Source organism: Epinephelus moara, chromosome 9 (genome assembly GCF_006386435.1).
Source record: "Epinephelus moara isolate mb chromosome 9, YSFRI_EMoa_1.0, whole genome shotgun sequence".
NCBI lineage: Eukaryota > Metazoa > Chordata > Actinopteri > Perciformes > Serranidae > Epinephelus > Epinephelus moara.
The window spans coordinates 25093727-25115519 of NC_065514.1; the positions used below are offsets into that span (position 1 = coordinate 25093727).

Consider the following 21793-nt stretch of genomic DNA (forward strand, 5'->3'; position numbering starts at 1 on the left):
AAAGTAACTGTTACTGACTACCACAATTTTTTTTCTTGATTTCTTTTAGTGTTTCTTAAAGCCAGAAAGTTGCCATTTGAAATGACTTTAGTTTTGTGTCATGTCTGTGATCTGCTTTTTTTCTACAAAATTAAACAACTGAATGAACATCCTCCAAGGTGATTCCATAATTTTTGCCAGGGGTTGTATTAAAAAGCTGATAAAACTTGATATGATGATATTTGGGAGCGTTATTGAAGTTAATTTTGATCTTACACGGTTTACTTAACAAATCAAATGCGCAAGATTTCAGACGTGTCAAATACTGCACAACGAAGGTATGAACTTAGGCTGGCCGCCTACTGAGAGGCCAAGGAGCTTTTAATTATTCACCCTCTCATTCATGAGTTCACTGAAAGCCACTCAGGTCTGATTGCCAGCACTTGCTCACTTGAGACCACTGAAATGATTTCAAGCGACACAATTAAACCAGATAAATTATTAGTTAGAAAGTTTGAGTGAGTGTGATTGGTTGCGTCATTAAGCTTTTTGCATGTGTTTGCTGGTAGTTATAAGTTTTAATTCATTCATTTGGAAAACTTACAGTTCTTTATTAGTATCCACTGCTATGCATGACTTCAAAAAAGTCCATTAAAAGGTTTATTAACAAATAGATTTGATAATGCTAAAGTGACTCCAACTTCAAAATCCTGGTTTTCTCCTAACTTCATTTGTTGGGTGTAGAAACAGCAGATGGCACTGTGGGCTGAATTTAGGAGCACTCAGTCCATGTGTTTTTCTTTTTTAATTTTATATAATGAGTTGTGTTAATAACTTTAGTTTTATATTACACGTGTATCATAACAAGTTGTTAAGATTTCCCAAACTGTACTTGAAACTGTTGATTTTCGTGACTTTACAGATTGTCTTTGCAATGCATTTATGTTTTTATTTATAATTTTTATTAAATAATATTACACATAATACAATTAGTGCAATGTTTTGTTCCTTCTGGATAATTTGACGTATTTCATGTACGCCAAAGTGAACAATAAGTGATCTCATGCTGAAAATCTCTATTCTGGAGTTGTGAAATGATGCCCTTTCTATTTTCTAATTATTCTTTTCAAATGTCATATGATACATTAAGTGTTCTGATGGTGGTGTCATGACTTTAATAGCACTGGCTAAGGAAAAAAAATAGCCATTTAAAGAAAGCCTTTCATCAGAGATGTGTCAATTAAAAGGGACAGTTTGCCATTATGAGGTCTTTGCTCTTTGTCACAGACCTCAAAAGTAGTGCTGGCTTTGGTTTGTTTTCATACTGTTCCACAAGAGACAGAGAGGGAGAGAGAATATAAATGCATACCAGGCTCAAAAGGTGACTGTGCTTTTTTTTTCAGAACCGTTTAGCACTGGAGCTCCATTCCTGAGGATCTAGCCTTGTTTCCACCACGTAGTCCAGTTCAGTTCAGTTCGTTGAAACAATTATTTTTTGGTTTCTATTGTCAAAAGTTGTGGATGGTACCAACAAAACCACTCCATTACCTCCTGTTTTTCATCACCTCTCTGTTTTTTTTCCTGGCATACTTATCTGTTACTAAAAGGTGGATCTACAAATACCATTGACTGTTCAAGAGAGAATCTTGCTCTACAGGGAATCAGTGTACAAACCCATTTTTAAAAATCCCATCAACTGCAACAGAGAGTAAACACTCCAACCTGTTCTTTTCTGGTTTGAAAATGTCTGTGTGTAACCCTGTTACATGGATGATCAGTGAGGTGTAAACATTCCTCTGCACCGTATGTGAGGAGAAAATACAGCGAGAGCTGGATAAGGCAGTGACACAGCAGCAACCCCACTTACATTTAACAGAACTATCTGTGGTGGAAACGCTAAACACATCTAAGGTTCAGGTACATGCCCGTAAAGGTTAAGGTTCAGACACACCAAACCGTCATCAAAGAACTAGTGGCAATGAAGGACAACTGTTGTGTTGCCTCACGTCACCTGTGTCTCTGCCAAAAAGTTGCACTTGAACACACCACAGGTCTACCAACAGCCAGCTAGCACGCACAGTCTGTAGCTGTGTGAGAGGACATAACTCTTCATAGCAGCAGGTAGCAGTATGTATTCGTCAATCAAAAAGACCCCAGAAGGCCGACAGCACAGATTCAAGATGCTAGTTAGCCAGTTAGCACATTCACAACACAACCCGATGCTCAAAGAATAAAGCGTATTTACCGTAAGCTAGTACACAATAACACAAACAATTACAACCGCTCAATAAGTAAGGAAATAATTTTACCTGATAATGCGTTTATTTTAATCTCTCTCTACCTTTACTAGTTGTTTGTTTGCTTTCCTCACTTTTGTTTCTCCTCTCATCCACTGAGCTTTACTGCCAATCAGAGGAATTTCTCTGACAAACAAATCTGCCGCCAATTCAACATTCTGAATTGTATGAAAAACAGGCGATAAGGGCTGTCAAGGGCCAGCTAGTGCCAACGGTGTGGGACATACCATTAGAACTAGGACAACAGACACTCACAGACAGCCTGACACTGACTGTCGGCCGACAGTTAGCTTGGTGTGTCAGAGCTCTTCCGTACCGGTTCTAAGGGTACTATACAGAAACATGGCTTCTGAGACTTGCAGAATCAGTGGCATTGCCTGGTCTGGACTCCCCCCAGAGTATTAAATACAAATGAAAAAGTCTAAGATGATGAAACCACTCTTTGGTTAAACTGCACATCCACACAAAGGCCATAACTTGTGATGCATGGTGGCACTGCCTCATCTTATGGTCACGAGTCAAAAAGCCTGGGAACCACTAATATAAATGGAGTCGAAAGGCAAATACAAAAATGCCATTTAAGGCTATATCTTTGATTTGTAACCTTTGACTATACAGGATATTATGGAGATAATAGTAGGATCATGCACTTTTTACAGAGCATTTTAGATATGGACAAATAGTACTACTGATATTAACCTAAATAAGCCATGGTGTCATACAATCATATGATATAATCATCCGGAGAAAAGAAATGTACTATCTGACAGAGCAAGATTATCTGAATTACATATTTCTGCTTCCCTTAAAAGTGTTCGAGCAGCTCCTCTTTGCTGCTTATAGCCGACATAAATGGAGAAAACGTGACGTCATGTGACTGTGCCTCTGTTAGGGGTGGGGGAGCACAGCAACCTCAGCCTCCTCCCCTGCACTGAATCTGTCACACTGTAGAGAGGCAGGAGGCACCATGAGGGCCTTTTATGATATATATGCACAAATCCAGCTGCCTTGCAGTGTATAAAATGCATTTGTGTTGTCTTGTGAATAAATCTGGCATGGTCCTTTACATAATGAAGGCTAATTAGTTTATGCTGCAGCATTCATGGCTGTCTTTGACAGGTCTGCCAAATGTATGAAGGACGGGTAGCAGGCCAAAGAGAGACAGCCTTACTCAGCTGAAAGCCTCTCTGCAGTCTCCCAGGTAGGTTATGAAATACTTGATTTCATTGTGCTTTGTTGACTAATTTACCTTCCACTTGTACTGTAATGTGATGCTATCTTTTTACCTTTGGCCTTGTTATTAATGATATTTCTGTGTCTGTACATTGCTGTGTGGGCTACATCAATAATTGAATCATGCTCATGTTTGCATTTGTGAAATAGTATGGGTGTGATTAATTCATTCATTCATTTGAGCAGTATATGTACCCTTGTTGGAACTGTCTTGTGCACTAAATAAAAACAGACAGTGGAATTGCCATCAAAGTTCACAACACTCCCATCTTAAACAATAGAAAAGCAGACACCAGACCATAAACTGAATAGAAATACTGGACGTAGCCACCGTGACGTCACCCTCAGTATGTGGACTCTCATTTTAAGGCCTCAAGTTAAGCAGTTTGGCTGTTGCTATGTTGGATTTTTGAAGCCAGAAGTGACCAAAGGAGACCATATTTGGACATGAGGGTGAAGCTGGGGAGTAGCAAGGGGTGGATTTAACCAATTTGCTGATGTGGTGCCTAACAGACAGCTTGCCACTCAAAGCGGCCACGCCTTTACTTAGGTGTAACTTTAAGCCTTAATGAAATGTAAACTGGTGAGTTATATAAAAATGAACTCCCTGTACACTTGTCAGGAATGTTGAAATTACCTATGGAGACTAAGACCATTTTTGTACCAGGCTGTTAACATGTTTATTTCTGCTGTAACGTTGAGCATTTTAACAGGAGGGTCTATGGGGACTGACTCGCTTTTGGAGCCAGCCTCAAGTGGCCATTTAAGGAACTGCAGTTGTTGGCCCTCGTGTGTTGGCTTCATTTTGCAGCCCTGGAGACTCACTGACCTTAGCATACACAGCATGCAAATGCGAAGCTGAGCCTACACAGAGGCCTCGAGTATTAATACATTATCTAATGAATATATAATGTTTTTGATCTCTGAGGAAAAACGTGCAGGATCGAGTCTAGTTTACTAACACAATCCCATGCCACTCGATCATGTGGCTATGCTGGCACAGGCCTGAAATAGGAACATAGTGTACATAGTCAAGGCTTTATTATACTCTTCTCCTGCTCATTTCCTTTTCTTCCTATCTCCCCCACCTCCCTCTGTCTCCGTCTCCCACTCGCTCTCTTCTTTCTCTGCACCAGCTGCTGCTGCTGCTCCAGAGCCAGAGTGGAGAGTCCCCTCGCCCCCCTGCACAGACAGAGACAAAAGGCCTGATTCGCCTGCTGAACACTGCCCCCTTTCTCCATCCATCCCTTCATGCACGGCTGTAGTGGTGGTGGAGGTGGTGGTGGTGGCGGGGGCTTCAGGAGAAAAGAAGGCCTGGACTGGGACTAAAATCTAGGACTGACCCAGTGAAGGACAGTGGGAAGAGGGGGAGGGGAGGAGGAGGGGAGGAGGAAGAGGATGGGGGCTGAAATGGTTGGGGCTGAGTAAAGGCAGGTGCTGAGGCCTCTACAGGAAGACTCTCACAGTGGAAAAAAATCTGACAAGGGTATGCCACATTTACCTCTATATATGCATGAACGTGCATGTTTATGTGTGTCTGTGGCGGCATATGTGGGCAGGGGTGGCATGTGTTTGAAGAAAATCTGGGGTGAGGGGTGCATGAATGGCCTGTGTTTGCCCATGTCAGATTGTCTGTTTTGGGGTTTTTACATTCCTTGTCTCTATATCAAAGTGCTTGTTGTAATGCTGCTGCCGGCTCCATGAAAGTTTATAGTTTTCAGAGACATTTTCAGTGTGTCTAGGGTGAAAGCACTGAGGGAGAAGCAGGCCAAGGTATCAGATTGAGCTTCTTCTACCATTATGGCTACTTCTTCCTTTCAAAGTGATAGGTTGATTATCATTTGCTGTTATCAGTCACCATTTTGCACATCATTTTGTTTTAAATCTTACCTCATGTAACATTGTATGATTTCTCATTTCCTTTACATAACTGTGCTCATCCAAACACCATCTTTTTGTGCATTTTTGTGGCCTAATTTAACAGCAGTGCAAGCAACCAGAGTAGTGAATCTCCTCTAACCATGCTGTCACAAGTCTATAAAATATTGTGGGTTCTTTTGTTCACTAAATCTACAGAAATATACATGTAGTTTGGTGGAATTGTTGCGTTGTTTCCTGGGAGGTGGGCACACTGCTTCTGCCTGTGTGTTTCTGAGGCCGTATTGCAGCACAAGGCTTTATGCTGGGTGACCGGAACCAGATGAAACCGGTTTGAGGCAGACGGAGGGCTGACAGGAACAATGCCGTCCCTGTGCTCCACTGAGGGATAGAGATAGCCAGGGCTGCTCCATGGCAGCCCTTCACAGCTCAGCCACTGGCTATCATGGCACAGGCAGAGACCCTGCTGCTGCTGCTGCTGCTGCTGCTGGCCGCTGCTCGCTGGATGTCGGCGTGCGACGCAGCGCGGCTCAGAGCGAGGGGGGCAGGGAGATTTGGGAAGGGACGAGGGCAGGGCGACGTGGCTGGCTGGGAGTCTGTGAATCTGCAGCCTGGAACCTCACATACACACACATGCAAGAGCATGATCCATCTGTCTGTTTGTATGTCTGTGTGCTGCTAGTGGTGCAGAGAATGACTAAGGAGGATCCTTACCCAGGACCACCACCACTCACCAGATCCCTGGATGTAACCTGACCCTGTACTCTGGGCCTTTGCATGGTTGGGAAGAAACAGGACTTTTTTTCTCCTCCAGGCAGGGTGGGGTGTATGGCTTTTTGTGGGTTAGCAGTGTTGTGACTGTGTTTGTTGCAGGATGGAAGGAAGGAAGGAAAGAAGGTTTGGCTAGTGGCTGGAGAGGGACGGAGGCAAGAGGGTGAGGAGTGGCTGATTCACTTGCATGTTTCCACCATTGTTGTTCTACATTCACTTTACTGAGATTGCAGCTTTACATAGCATCTGGATTTCAGGTGGTAATGATGCATGTGTATTAAACTGCTATTGCTTTGAGGGGTTCTGTGTTGTGTCTTTCTCATATTTGTCTGTATTTAACCTTCATTTACACTCTACGTCCGGCTGCTCTGGCTGTCATGGCTGTGACTAGCTGTTCTTTCCACCAGGCCTTTCTCTCTCTGCTGCAGCTTCACACAGCTCAGCAGCCATTTTTACCCCCTCACTGCATTTCTCGCCTGCCCTCTCCCTCCATAACATTTCTCCCCTACTCTCATTTTGTTTATGTTTATCCCATTATAATAACCATCCCATCATCTGGATTGAATTGAGAATAGTGCCTTTTTGAAACCAAAGCTGAGCCTAAAAGATATGTGTGTGTGTGTGTGTGTGTGTGTGTGTGTGTGTGTGTGTGTGTGTGTGTGTGCAGATGTGTTTGACCATGCATATTTGGATCAAAGAGCAGCACTGGTTTAACTGCACGTACTGTAAAAGCAGAGCAGCTCCAAGGCGGTGCCTTTTGTCCCCAGCACCCATAACACATACAGACACACTGCATTTCAGTCCCATCATATCTCATTTGCAGTGTCCACCATTAAAAAAATAAATCTTTGTTTCCGAAGTTATAAGCCCCTGGGGCAAAGTTCTCTGATGTCGAATATTAGCCTATTGTATAACATTTTGCTTAAACAATTGAAAAAAACAATAACAATCATGTCATCATGTTCATATTTACCCTTCACATTTCACTCAGATTAAGTATTATTTAGATGTTTTATTCACCCCAAAACCAGCTTACAAGGACCAGCACTGACAGAAATATTACTTATTAATTAATTAATTAATTAATTATTATAATTATTGGATGCATCATCCTCCTAATTATAAATCAGAAAATATACATTCAAAACAGAAGCAAGGAAGTCAGATACATTTCATCAGCACACTTGTATATTCTTGTTTTTTCTTCCCATTTATTTATTTAATTATAGCAACGCTGCTGCTGCTTGCAAGTATCCACACTTAATGTCATTAAAATGTCACACGGACCCCCCCACGTGGACCAGCAAGTGGCTCCCCGGTGTAGTAGCAGAGAGTGCTAAACTTAGTCTGCTAATGCATGAATTAAACATCAAGAACAAGAAAGCAGTGACTAGCCCACATCATGCTTAACATGGTATTTCACAGGCTATACTTATGTATATGTGGATACTGGTGCACCATGTGGTGTCAGTTGATATTTGTGGGTGTAGACCCAAACACACCACGAGTCATACTGTAATTCAGCAGATATTAAATTGGGCTGTACAAAACTACTCCATATTGTGAAGTCTATGGCTTTTTCCCAAATAACAAAAAATAAGAAAATATGCAAATATCCCAAAGCTGGATATAATAATGTCACACTATTAATCAAAATTGAATCTCTGACACAGTAACATACTAGTGTATAGCTAGGATCTTTCCTAATAACAATAAACCAGAGACCACTTTCATGAATTCAATTAATGCCACTGTCTGTAACATAACAGCCACCTTAGTGACATGTTTCAACTATAAAATGAATGCTCTTAACCAGAACAGAAAAATATGTTTCATGACATTATTATTCAGTATTATCTTCCCTTCTTTTCTCAGTCATTGCATGTGGAGCCATAAATTGGTGTAAAAAGTGGTATGTCAGAAATGTTTTACTGGGTATTCCTGGTAAGATGAAAATCTTCGATCACATACATCGGGGCGGCAGTAGCTCAGTCCATAGGGACTTGGGTTGGGAACCGGAGGGTCGCCTGTTCAAGTCCCCGTCTGGACCAAAATATGGAATGTGGACTGGTAGCTGGAGAGGTGCCAGTTCGCCTCCTGGGCACTGCCGAGGTGCCCCTGAGCAAGGCACCGAACCCCCCAACCGCTCGGAGCGCCTGTCATGGGCAGCCCACTCTGACATCTCTCCACTTAGTGCATGTATAGGTCCAGTTCGTGCATGTGTGTGTTCGGACCTGTGTGTAATTGACAAACAGAGTGAAAAATTGAATTTCCCCTCGGGGATTAATAAAGTATGTAAAAAAAAAAATAAAAAAAATAAAAAATCAGACAGAAGTAGGATATTGGGATCATTAACATCTATCTTGACTATAATCTTGTAACTCTTGCCTCTAATACAACATAAAACATAAGGAGGTTTAGATATATTGCTCTGTGGCCAAGTTTGGCAATACTGACACTATACAAGTAGTAAGTACATTTACAGTATTGTGCTTAAGATGTCTATTCTTCTGAATGCAACAGGGATGAACCCTGTAAAAAGTCTTTAATTAACAAGCTACAAGCAATCAAAGTATGATTTTCTCTACTTTAAGAAATTTGTTAAACAACTGTGTTAAGAAATGTCGAGAGCAGCTGTTTCTACTTTTATATTCATGAACATGATCATATTACCATGGCCTTAGTCTTCAAAATGGCAAATTTGGAGAGCATTGATTGCCCTACAAATACCACCAATTTAGCACAAACCAAAGCAAATTCTGTTCTCAATATGAATGGCCTAATTATTTCCCATCACCATGAAAAGGCCTCATTTGGGACTAATGATAGACTTAGAATGATGTTACAGTAGTTTGTGTAGCCGTCCATGATGTTTATTGAGAAAATTGCAAGAATATAAACCTTGTCATTATGAAACCTATGATCTATGAATATTATTGGCTTTTATTTTATACAACCCTAAAACCAAAATACAAGCTTCACACAAAAGACATATCATAATCTAATAAGAAGATTACCATGTAAGTCACTGGAAACATTCAACACCAGATCACATGGGATCAACTGTAATGGGACACTGTGTTGATCTTTGATCCAATATGCTGATTTTTTGGCAAAGAGAAATAAGTAAAACCATCTTTTTGGTTCCCATTACTATCTCATACAAAACAGTATATTGCAGCAACATTAATAAGATTGTGATTACACTGAATTCTGTTGTGCTACATTAAGTAAATACAAACAACTAATGCACAGACAGTATAAAGACTTTCATTGCAAAATGCGATACCCCCTTTCTCATAGTATGTTGAAAAACTCATATCATTAGATGTTTTTTAAAACAATCTGTAGTAAACATGGTATGCCATCTGTGTTCCCCAGGTGATCTCCTCATCAGAACAGGAGTAGGACCATGGGAGATATGAAGACGCCGGACTTCGATGATCTGCTGGCGGCCTTCGACATCCCCGACATGGTGGATCCTAAAGCCGCTATTGAATCTGGCCCCCATGATGACCAAGACGGACAGCTCAAGCAACCTAGTGGTGGGGTGACTACCAATGAAGATGAGGCCCAAAACCCCTCAACAGGACATGATGTTGGTGTTAGTGTCATCGTCAAGAATATCCGAAACACAGACACTAGTGAACATGGTGGAACCATATCCGAGAAGGATGGACATTTTCATCCCCAACCTCATTCTGTAGGCAGTGGCAATGGACTTCATAATGGCTTCTTGCCCGCAATACAATCAAGTACTCATTATACCAAGAACGGATGGAAAGCGCCAAGGGAGGAGGGACAACCAGTTAACAACCAATCATCTACCTTTAATCAGTTCAGCCCCATCTCCAGTGCTGAAGAGTTTGATGATGATAAAATTGAGGTAGATGATCCCATGGACAAGCAGGAAGGTCAGTCGTTCTTTAGGTCCACGACTAAGACAGAGGACCGGAATTCCAAATCTCCTGTATCAGTGGACAATGATCAAAACAAGAGCACCGATGGCAATCAGGCAGGTTCCAAGTCTAACGAGCCCCCTCAATCAAGTTTACCTGAGGGGGAAGTAAAGGAAACTGTTCTCAAGTCTCAAGGTCAGGAGTGCAAGGAGGCTGGAGAGCCAACAGGGCCTGTTAATGTGGTCAGTATCTCTCAAGTCAAAGCTAAGTCCTCTGCAAAACTTTCATCTTGTATAGCAGCCATAGCAGCCCTCAGTGCCAAAAAGGCTAGTGCTACTGACTTGGGTGTTTTGGATTCTCCTACAACACAGAAAGAATCCACCCAAGCCAATAAAAGTCCTAGAGCTCTGGAGAAGCCACATGAGCAGGAGTCAGCCCTAGAGTTTGCAAAGAGGCTGCTAACACGACAACCAGACAGCCCCTCTAGTGTCATCAGTGAGGGGAGCAGCAAAGGTTCCCCTGATTCAAGCACAGACACCACCCCGGTTATCCCAAAAGTCAGGATCAAAACAATCAAGACATCATCCGGCCAGATCAAGCGTACTGTCACCCGAGTTGTACCGGAGTTTGATCCTGATTGTCTGAAAAAAGGAGAGAACAGCCTTTCTGTCACCAGTGCAATTTTCTCATCCCCCACAAGGCCCTCTCTGCCAACCACAGTATTAGCCACCACTGGAGGTCCTTCAATTGAAATAACCAAGCAAATGACAATAAAACCTGTGGCGACAGCTTTCCTGCCTGTCTCAGCAGTCAAGACAGCTGGTTCCCAAGTCATCAACCTGAAGCTAGCTAACAACACCACTGTCAAAGCAACAGTCATCCCCGCTGCATCAGTGCAAAGCGCCAGCAGTGCCATCTTGAAAGCTGCTAATGCCATCCAGCAACAGACCGTCATGGTACCTGCCTCCAGTCTGGCTAATGCCAAACTTGTGCCAAAGACAGTCCATCTTAGTAACCTCAATCTTCTGCCCCAGGCAGTATCCTCTGCTGTCTGTGATCTCCAACAGGCCCTGTCCTCCTCCAAACAATCACAGCATGTCAAACATCAGACAGTTCTCGCTGGCCGAGCCTCAAAGAAAGTCTCTAGGATTCAAGTGTTGACCAATTCTCAAAGCTCTGTAGTGGACGCCTTCAATAAAGTCCTGAGTAGCATAAATCCTGTCCCTGTGTACATCCCAAACCTCTCCCCACCAACCTCAGCTTGTATCTCTCTACCCTCACGCGGCTACAAGTGCCTCGAGTGTGGAGATTCATTTGCTCTTGAGAGGAGCCTGACACATCATTATGAACGTCGCAGTGTGCGGATCGAGGTCACCTGCAACCACTGTGCCAAAAGCCTAGTGTTCTACAACAAATGCAGCCTTTTGTCTCATGCCAGGGGCCACAAAGACAAAGGGGTTGTCATGCAGTGCTCACATCTTATCCTAAAACCCATTCCTGCAGATCAGATGATATCCACATCACCCTCACCAGGCCCACCCAGCATCATTGGCACCACCTCCCCCTCCCAAGCACAAGCGCCCACCAGCCAAATCCCTGTCAGAGTTGCTGGTGGAGGGTCCAAAAGTACAGTGATTTCAGCTTCATGCAGTGCTCCTCTTGTGGCCGCCATGCCCTTGGAGGATGATGCATCGAAGCTGTGCAGACACAGCCTGAAGTGCTCTGAATGTAATGAAATGTTCCCAGATGACAGCTCACTTGCCATGCACTATCAGCAGGCACCGGAGTCCAGTGGGCAGGTGTGTGTATCTAATGTGTGAACTGCTACAAAATATGGTTCAAATTTATTTAGTGGCCTTTTAGTGGTTTAGTGGTGGCAGTGGCTATTTTGGGAAGCTTCTGGTTCCCTTTCATTTTTTCCATTGACAATGTTATGTGACTCATATTTGGAGCACTTCTACAGCTTGGATCCACTTGAAACATAACATTTAATACATAACAGAATCTTTAATGCAAAGATAAACCCTCATATTCTGGGTACAATTATTCCAGTGCTGTGATAAAAATGCAATTGATGATTTTCTTTATCTCCTCTTTTTAGAAAACATGCACCATCTGCCAAATGCTTCTCCCAAATCAGTGCAGCTTTCTGTCACACCAGCGAATCCACCAGCACAAGTCTCCTTACATCTGCCCGGAGTGTGGCGCCAGCTGCCGTTCTGTCCACTTCCAATCACATGTCACAAAGAACTGCCTGCATTACACCCGCAGAGTTGGCTACCGGTCAGTCTACCTCAATTAAAATCAAAACATTATTAATTTGAATTTTAGTCCCTTGAGCTTTTTTTCCAACTTTAATGTCCAAACTATATTTTTCTGTTAAAACCGTGTTTTTTCTTTGGGATAGTCAAATCTGCCAGAAAACAAATTCATGGTATGCAGTGAGCAGCGTTCTTCTTTCTAAGAGGCTATACTCAGACTTAAGTGTCTGCCCTTTTCTTTCGTAGGACCACTTACAATGTCATTTTTAATTACAGTTATTACATTATGTTTGCCTCAGCTTGACAATCCCATTTAACCAAAAGTGATTGTATGGCCACAATTTTTATGTGGACTCACCCCAGATACAAGCCATTAAAACTCACCAGTTATGGTTCAATTATGAGTCTGGTCAATGAAAAATGTTCTGAAATGAACATCTTGTTCTTAAAGTTAAACTCTGCAATGTTATATTTGCATTCCTGTCTGGAAATCTTTTCCGTTTTTTTGCAGAGAGTTGGATGAAAAGATTAATACCACTCTAAGCAGGTGGTTATCTTTGCTTTGCTTAGCATAACAGCTTGGCTGGGTCTTTGCAAGATTAAAAAATATCCACCTACAAACATTATGTAATGTGTTAATTACTGAGCTCCACAGGTGTTGGTTTTCAATCTTTGGACAGAGCTAGGCTAGCCGATTCCCCATTTCCAGTCTTTATGCTAAGTTAAGTGGACTGTCCTGGCTGTAGGTTGATTTTTCATGGGCAGAGGTTACTGGTACAACTTCACCGACTTCAAAGGTGTGTGAAGAAGGGAAATTAGTCTAAAGAGGTAAAAACTCCAGCAACACTTAATGTTTAAAAATCAACTTCATTGTAAGACCAATGCATTTTGGCTTGTGGCCAAAAGGGTAAGGGTAAATGGTATGGTGTTGTTTTTCCATGATGAGTACATCTGAGAGTTGCAGAGGGCCCCAAGCCGAAACATGTTGGTCTTACAGTAATATTGTTCTTTATACTGCAACTGTTGCTGGAGTTTTGATCACTTCATTTTAATGGACAGACAGGAGAGTGGTTTCAAGCTTCTGATCTAACTCTTAAAAAAAAGTGAGTATTTTCCTAGAAAGGTCTGTGTCTTTACTGACTCAGGATCGGCTCACCAATCACACAAATGAAAAAAGCCAATCTCAAGTTAGAAACACCAAAGTGCTTCTCTCTGAGGAACAAGTTAAACTGACTTTCACTCAATTAAAGTCTTATTTAAATCTGACTTCTGCAAACTCTTATTCCTTCTCCCTCCAGCTGTATCCACTGCAGTGTGATCTTCGCTGATGCTGCAACTGTGAAATCTCACATCCAGAATTCTCACTGTGAGACCTTCTTTAAATGTCCTCTCTGCCCCATGGCCTTCAAGTCTGCACCTGGAACGCACTCTCATGTGAACACACAGCATCCAGGAATGAAGGCAGGAGAGCCCAAGTAGGTCAACATTGTGATGTGAAATGTAAATCTAAACCAAATGTATTTCAGTTTTATATTCTCTTAGACAGACAGAATATTAATCCAAATGTTGTTGTAAATGTACATTTTGAAGTACACACCATTTGATTCAATGCAAAATTAAATCCAATATATAAATGAATAAAAACAGTGTGCAGTGCACAGAAGACACCAGCTTTTTCCTCAAAGAAGTGTCAACACACATCTTCCTACTGTTCTTTTCACATCGGCACACACCAACATAACCTAATACCCTCGTCCAATTCATTTTTTCAAAGGAAAATCATCCTCGCTGTTTCATCAGTAGCAGGATTTGTGGGTTTTAGACACGGTGGCTTAAATTGGGTTTGTTTTTTCCACATGGCAACCTTTCACTGATTTGCTGCCCATCATCAGCACTACTCAGGAGCAGGTGTTCTTGTACCACTGTCTAGGTTTGGCCTTGGTTGTACCTCAAGCTTAAAGCTAAATAAATATCCAATATAAAACCATATTTAAAGTACTGAACCAACCTTTTCAGTGTGTTTAATAATTTGTTCAGATCACAATCTAAAACTATCTGAAAGCAATCTAATATAAATGGTTAGTTTAGTGATACAGACATGAGGTGCAAGAATACAACTGCAACTGAACGTTAATAGCTTTATGTGAATAGTACAATATTTGCACAAGTAACAGCTGTCCTCTCTTTTCATATGCATTTTTACATTTTGCAGTGAACTTGCAGTGGGTTTTTACGGATGTTTTTTTCTGTCTTTCAGGATGATCTATAAGTGTTCCATGTGTGATACCGTGTTCACCTTGCAGTCCCTGCTTTACACGCACTTCGACCAGCACATCGTCAATCACAAAGTGTCAGTGTTCAAATGCCCTGACTGCTCCATGCACTACGCACAGAAACAGCTCATGTTGGACCATATCAAGGTGAGCATGAAAAGCAGTTACTTAAGGGATGCTTGACAATTAATCCACTCTGTTTTCTATATATAAAGCTGTTTGCTTCTTAATAACTCTGAAATCAAACCTCATGCTGTGAATGTATGAATAGGTATGTTGGGAAAAGGTGCTATCTTTGTTCACACTTTCAAGGCCAATTATATGAGTACTGATTGTAATATGTTTCACACACCAGTGCTTCATAATTTTTTAGTTACAATTCAGTCTGAATGTGTGGATCATTTCCAGGCCATCCATGGAACCCTGAAGACCATCGAGGGTCCACCAAACTTGGGCATTAATCTCCCTCTCAGCACCAAACCCACCAACTCCAATAGCACCAACAGCAACAGCCCCAGTAATAACAACAATAACAAAGATGGAGGAAATATCAACGGTCAAGACAAGAGCGAAAAGAAGCCTTCACCTTCACCTCTAAAGAAAACAAACAGTAGTGGCTCAGCGGACATCAAGAACCCTGCCAGCTCAGGATACACATGTGGAGACTGCAGTACCCTCTTCAGTTCTAGAGAGGTCTTTGTGGCTCACATGAGGCGTGAACATGGCAAGGTGATTGTTTGACACCATTCACATTATGAGTTTATGATTTGTCACATGCTCTTTTTTGAGATGCTGCCACGAGAGAACACACAGGAAAAAAATTGAGATTTGATGCTGTAAGTCCTACAGTGGTGGAAGAAGTATTCAGATTCAGAATACCACACTATAAAAATACTCTGTTACAAGTAAAAGTCCTGCATTAATAATATTATTAAAATAGAATATGTAAGTATAATAAGGAAGATGTACTGAATGTATTAAAAGTAAAAGTGCTCGGTGCAGAAAATTCTCTGGTATACAAATGTACATTATATCATCAGATTTATTAAAGTGTAAGCAGCGTATCACTGTTGTAGTTGGCTGACTTCAAGCTACAAGAAAGTTTCTCAATTAATTTTCTGACAATCATCTTGATGATTGATCAGCTAATCTTTTTAGCTCTAACTGTATACGCTGTTGGCGTGTTTAATCTATAATAAGGTATCATACTTCATTAGCTCTTCCTATGTTTTGAAGGTAAAATCTTTATCTTGTAATGTAACTTGGAGTAATAGCTTTCAAATAATTGAAAAAAAAGTTAAATATTTTTCTCCAAAATGTAGTGGAGTAGAGGTTTAAGTTAAGTGCAAGTACCTTTGATTTATTTTACTTTTGAGTAAATGGTTTTAGTTACATTTCACCACAAGTCACACAACAGTAGAAACATGATCCATAAACATATCATGCATTCTCCTTACACTGCAGATATTGAAGAAACACCCATGCCGACAGTGCGACAAGTCGTTCAGCTCCTCCCATAGCCTTTGCCGACACAACCGTCTCAAACACAAGGGACTGCGGAAGGTCTACACCTGCCCGTGAGTACACAAACCCACTGATCCTCCAAATAGAACGTCAAGATATGTTCTTTGACTATGCCCACCAGACCCCACATACAAGTGTTTTCTGATCTGACAGCACTATGATCAAGGTTTGGTTAGGTTTACATACAAAAATGACTTGGCGAAGGATGACTTTCTTTCAGACCCCAGTAAGATTAGTTGACGTCAGGGCTTTAGCTAATGTGGATCTTAACACACTAAACTTGGTTAGGGTTAGGAAATCTTCGTCATCATGGTTACCACAATAATGACTTGGATACAGTTAGCGAACAACTTTGCCTTGAAACCAGTGTTGACTGTCCGTAAGAAACACAAAACGAACAGCGGCCTCCTGTGTTGTCCTACATTTTGTTGACCGATCCATCAATCCTGACCTCTTATTGGCTCTGTAGTAATGTCAGATCAAGAACCATTCTCCACCTGGCTTACATACAGTGCAACTCAAAGTGAAAATACTTAAATATAATACAAGTGCAAGAAAAACTGTATGTATAGAAATAAAAGGAGACAATATCAGCTTATAAGGGCTTATAATTGTTATTTTCTTGTACTGTGATAGGCACTGTCCTGCTCTCAGTCAGCCATTCACTAAAAGAGTGCTGCTGGATCAGCACATTCATCTGATGCATGGAGTCAAAGACCCAGAGGGGAAGACTGTCAGCTCTGATCATACTGAGACTTCACCTGACAAAGAAACGGTACTGTGGCACACATTTGCCGACATACACTTATTAAAGATTATTTTTTTACCTTACAAGTAAAATTCATGGTTCTTCTGTCTCTCCCTAAGCTATCATTTTTATCTCCTCCACAGACTCTCAGCCCCAAAAGGAAGCCAGAAGAGGATGAGGGGTCTCCAAGCTTGAACTCCAGGGGCTTTGATTCACAGCCCTTGAAGAGGCTCAAGGTGAACATCCTAAAAGTTCACAAGTGTGCCGTCTGCGGCTTCACCACTGAGGACATTGCAGCTTTCCACGAGCACATTCCCCAGCACAAGTCCGATGGCTCGTCCTACCAGTGTCAGGAGTGCGGCCTGTGCTACACCTCCCACCGCTCGCTGGCCCGACACCTCTTCATCGTCCATCGGCTGAAGGAGCCGCAGGGCCTCGCCCGATACAATGGACGGGGCAAGGACGACGATGAGAGTCAGAGAGAGAACCAGCTGGACGTTACAGACGGGACCCCAAATACCAAATGCAAAGTGTGTGGTAAGATGTTTGAAACGGAGGGAAACTTGAACACTCACATGAGGACGCATGGGATGGCGTTCATAAAGTCTAAGAGACTGAGTGCAACTGAGAAGTGACACTTTTAAACCATTCCATCTGAAGCAAACTCTGTTGTTTTAAACTTAACACAGTTTGGTAAAGCGTTGCAGACAACCTTCAGTGTGCTGTACATACATAATGTACATGTAGGGTACTACAATATGTATACAATATACACACAAAAATATGTAATATATGTCAAAGTCACTTTATGTGTCTAAGTAAACTGAACAAGATAGTTTTTTGTACACACATAGATGTTTCTATAGGCTTTGAATAGATCTTTTTTATAGAAGAGCTTTTTTATTTTAAACAGTTTCCATTGTTCGCACTAGGGCTAGATAATGTATGGATATATTGTTGTAATGGGATTAATCCTCATACAGTCAGCAGTGTTCTGAATGTTCAATGCTGCTGATGTCAAACGAATGTCTGAGAGAAAAATATACATATATATATAACTTCTGGGAGCTTCAGGTTTCCACAGTACAGTAATGTTACCCCTAGCTGAGGTCTTCAATTTCACTTGACTTGAAAAGTTGAGTAGACAATTGGCATTAAACATTCTTTATGTTTCAGGTTGGGGTTTTTTATTTTTCATTTTTATGCATGGATATTCTCTCTGAGCCGTCCTCAGCTTCTACATAAAACTCTGGCTCTGGTTTCCTTCTAAGACATCCTGAAAGTATTGATCCTGAAACAAAACCTCTGCTAGGGCTGCACCACTCATAAAAAGTGTCATACTGTGATTATTTTAACAGACACTGCAATTGCGATATGAGTTGCAATTTCAGTGGGAATGGTAATTTTTACATTTCATTTTCACTGAAAGAAATATGAAAATGATGAGGATGTGATTTTTGCCGGGATCTGTACCATACAAATAATGTTCCCTTACGTCGAGAATATGTTTTTTAGGCTGGGGCATCTCTGTAGCACCACAATGCTTCATTTATAATAATATGTTACAACACATTTTACCTTTATCAAAAAATTGTAGCTCTGGTGATTTGGATATTGCACTTGGCCATATTGCGATTTCAATAATGTTTCGATTCACTGTGCAGCCCTAATCTCTGCATTCATTTTGAGGTGAAATAACATGAAATATCAGAGCATATTAGGCAAAGATAAAGCCTGTTTTCTGCAGCATCTCCTTACCCCCTTGTTAAATTATTTACATATCAATTACATACAGAACAAAAATTTGGAAATGAGTTTAAAGCTCCCAGTTTTGTGTAATGTTTATGTAAAACATTTAACATCAGAACAGGAGTCTTTTAAAGACTAATATGTGGGCCAAATTTGTGGTAGCTTTTATATTTTGTACAAGATGGTCAGACTTGTTTCATTCCTGTTTTAATATAAACTGTATATGGCAGCTCTTTGTAATTACAGGTCACCGAAAAAAAAGGTTTATTTACCGGAATATTTAAAATATGATAAAAAGCACTTGCCTTTCTTTTAACAGCAGTCTTATAACTAAGGTCATTATTGTCATTTTCTTCCTTGTTTCTTCAGTTTGTGGTTCTTTGGTTTTAATGTGAAGACATATTGAGCGTTCATTGACAGAAATAACACTGGGAAAGAAGAAAAACTTCTATGAATGTAAACTTGGCTGTGAAACTGAATTATTGATACGAGACAACCAGTTCTATTAAATGAACAATAATTGAAAGTTGAGAGAATCACAGGATTGGTTTCCATCGCTATCTTCTTTTCAAAGCATTTCCAAAAAAAAAAAAAAAACACAATTCCATTTTGGACAGTAGTTTTTCTACTCTGACAATAAGACTTTAACCATCTTGCGCTGTAAAACTGCATGTGAGAAGCAGTCTGTGAATTGTTTGTTGATTAGAATGTATTTTGCTGCTGCTGCTGCTGCTGTTTTTAGACATTTCTGATGCTTCTGTACAAAGCTGTGCTTTATGTCAATAAATGATGAAACCTGCCAGAGGTAAGATCTGATGTCGACTGCACATGAGACATCAGCTCCTCTCTGTGGAAATATCAGAAATCCTCTCCTGATCATTCATACTCATGCTGTTATAGTGCTGTTTGTGTCTGTTTGTGTCTGCGTTACCATGAAAGCTAAAGTCTAAATGCTGGATTTTGATAACAGGTGTTTGACATCTAAATGTCCTGCAATCAAAGCTTAATATAAATATCCTGACTTTCATACAGCCCTCTTTTGTAGTGTTTCAGTATGAGTGATATAAAACTATAACTAACTTTACCCAAATCCTCAATGCCAACCCCGTCTCATAAACAAATATATACAGTATATATGTTGTTGTTTTTTAAGATATTTTTTTGGGCATTTTTTGCCTTTAATGGACAGGACAGTTAAGTGTGAAAGGGGGAGAAAGAGGGGGGATGACATGCAGCAGAGGGCCACAGGCTGGACTCGAACCCGGGCCACTGCGGCAACAGCCTTGTACATGGGGCGCCTGCTCTACCACTAAGCCACCAACACCCCAAGCAAATATTTTTTATATTGCTAATTTGAAACAAAAAATATGATTTGAGAGTAACCTAATGGATTAAATGTCTTATCAATAATAAAGTATTTACAGTGAGCTAATCTGAAAAGTTGCAAAATGACAACATGTTTTTTTTTTTGCTATGATAACCATTTATGGAAACTAAAGCATAAGCTGTGGTTTTGTTTAGGTAACTCAAGACACCTGGTTACGGTTAAAAACATTGTGGGTTTGTGTAGATATGGAAAATATCAACATTTCACTTGAAGCACATCTTTACCTTTTCAGTGTTTAAGGTTACAAAAAGATTGTGGTATTTGGTTAGTCTTTCAGCTCACTGTTTTGGTTTTCCTGTCTGTTCGATTCCGGCTCGCAAAAATTTGCTGCATGTCATCCCCCCACTCTCTCTTACTCCCCCATTTCACTCTCTCCTGTCAATTAAAGGCAAAAAGCCCAAAAACAAATCAAATAAAATTTAGTGGCAGCTAGAAGTGAAGCTGCAGATTGCAACCAACTGCAACTATTCCCATATGCCAAGTGTGAAGAAGAACTATGGTGGCCAATGTAAAAAACGCAAAAACAAAAGGCAGAACTTCCTTGAGAAGCATCACATTCTTAAGCTCTTGTGGTTTCCACAACAATGCCAAGCATATTTTCTCATCACGTTACTCATGCCACTATTCTTGCACCTTACCAGCTGTACCACTCGTGCTAACTAACTGGGGAAGGTAGCTCACTGCTAATATAGTGTGCAGTGTAGTACAACTACTAGCTAGAATAAAGTGAATGAACACAGTAAAAGTGGAGGCTCCATGCTCTGAACCAGAGTGAACAAAGATGGCAATGTTCTGTCACAGCAGCACATTACCACTTCATTCCTTCCATTGTTTACTTTACACAACAAAAGACCAACTAGTCCTATGGCTTTACTCACTGACCTTAAAGCCCTCTCATTTTCAGTTCTGTCTCTGTAGAGTCCAAGTTGCAAATCTGTGGGTGTCTACAGACAGCGACAATGTTTGTCCTGCATTTCTGATGCTAGGTTATGTCAAGAGAATCTCAAATTGATCTCAGTGCTGATAGAGTTCTGTGACACAGCATCTCACACACTGAATGATGCTCAAGTTGAAATTTTTCAATTTGAGCATCATTCTCATCACGTCATTCATGTCACCTGTTGCAAATGTGAGTATGTTCATGTCTTTGCATTGACTTTGTATGTAATCGTGCCTTGTGAAACACTCACATCACGTTTAGTGTGAACACACCTTAGACAGTCACACCCTGAAAAACCCTGGTGTTGACAGATACAGAGCTAAAAGGAGAGTTTAAGAGAGTTCAACAAACATTTGTCAGGTCACCAAATAAATGATGTCGGGCTCAATATATCCTAAAAGGGTAAATAGGCAAATGTCTTATCGTGTGAACTTTGCCATGTCAACCTTATAAGGTGCTACTATATCACTGTTGTTTTACAACTTATCGAATGCCCCCAAGAGGCCAAAAATCAATTAATGCTGGTTTGACCAAGGCGTTAAAGCCTCTGACACTTCTGTAATACTTCCTGGACTGCACAGGAAAGAACATCTCAGTGGACATAACACAGAAAAATAAATTATGATTCCTTCAAGACAAAATCATTTCGTATAGTAATGTAATTTCTAGGAGATAGTTGTTTGGTCACAGCAGCACCAGCTACATGAAGCATGTTTTCATTCTACAACCTGGGCATAAAACAGGAAACATGAACAATGTTTTGTTTGTATTGTAAAGTAAAATGACTCAGGTAAGTCTACTGACCTAGCCATTGGGTAACTAAATTATCATCTCTGTCTAGCATTGGCACAAAA

General features: G+C 40.9%; 1 protein-coding gene across 3 annotated transcripts; it reads left to right on the top strand.

Annotated features, from left to right (window-relative positions):
* The first annotated feature begins 4892 nt into the window (after positions 1-4892).
* Positions 4893-19525, top strand: znf532 (zinc finger protein 532). 3 transcript variants are annotated; one of them, XM_050053595.1, is made up of 9 exons: positions 4893-4995; positions 9540-11856; positions 12159-12340; positions 13617-13793; positions 14576-14738; positions 15000-15320; positions 16056-16168; positions 16752-16890; positions 17007-19525. In XM_050053595.1, the coding sequence occupies exons 2-9, from the start codon at positions 9571-9573 to the stop codon at positions 17496-17498; spliced, it is 3873 nt and encodes a 1290-aa protein (XP_049909552.1). In that variant the 5' UTR covers positions 4893-4995; positions 9540-9570; the 3' UTR covers positions 17499-19525. The 3 variants fall into 3 exon arrangements, 2 of the variants coding, with proteins under 2 accessions (XP_049909552.1, XP_049909551.1); XM_050053594.1 differs by lacking the exon at positions 4893-4995 and adding an exon at positions 5788-6321; XR_007570500.1 differs by lacking the exons at positions 4893-4995; positions 16056-16168 and adding an exon at positions 5788-6321 and having other exon boundaries at positions 17007-17145.
* Positions 19526-21793: the final 2268 nt, after the last annotated feature.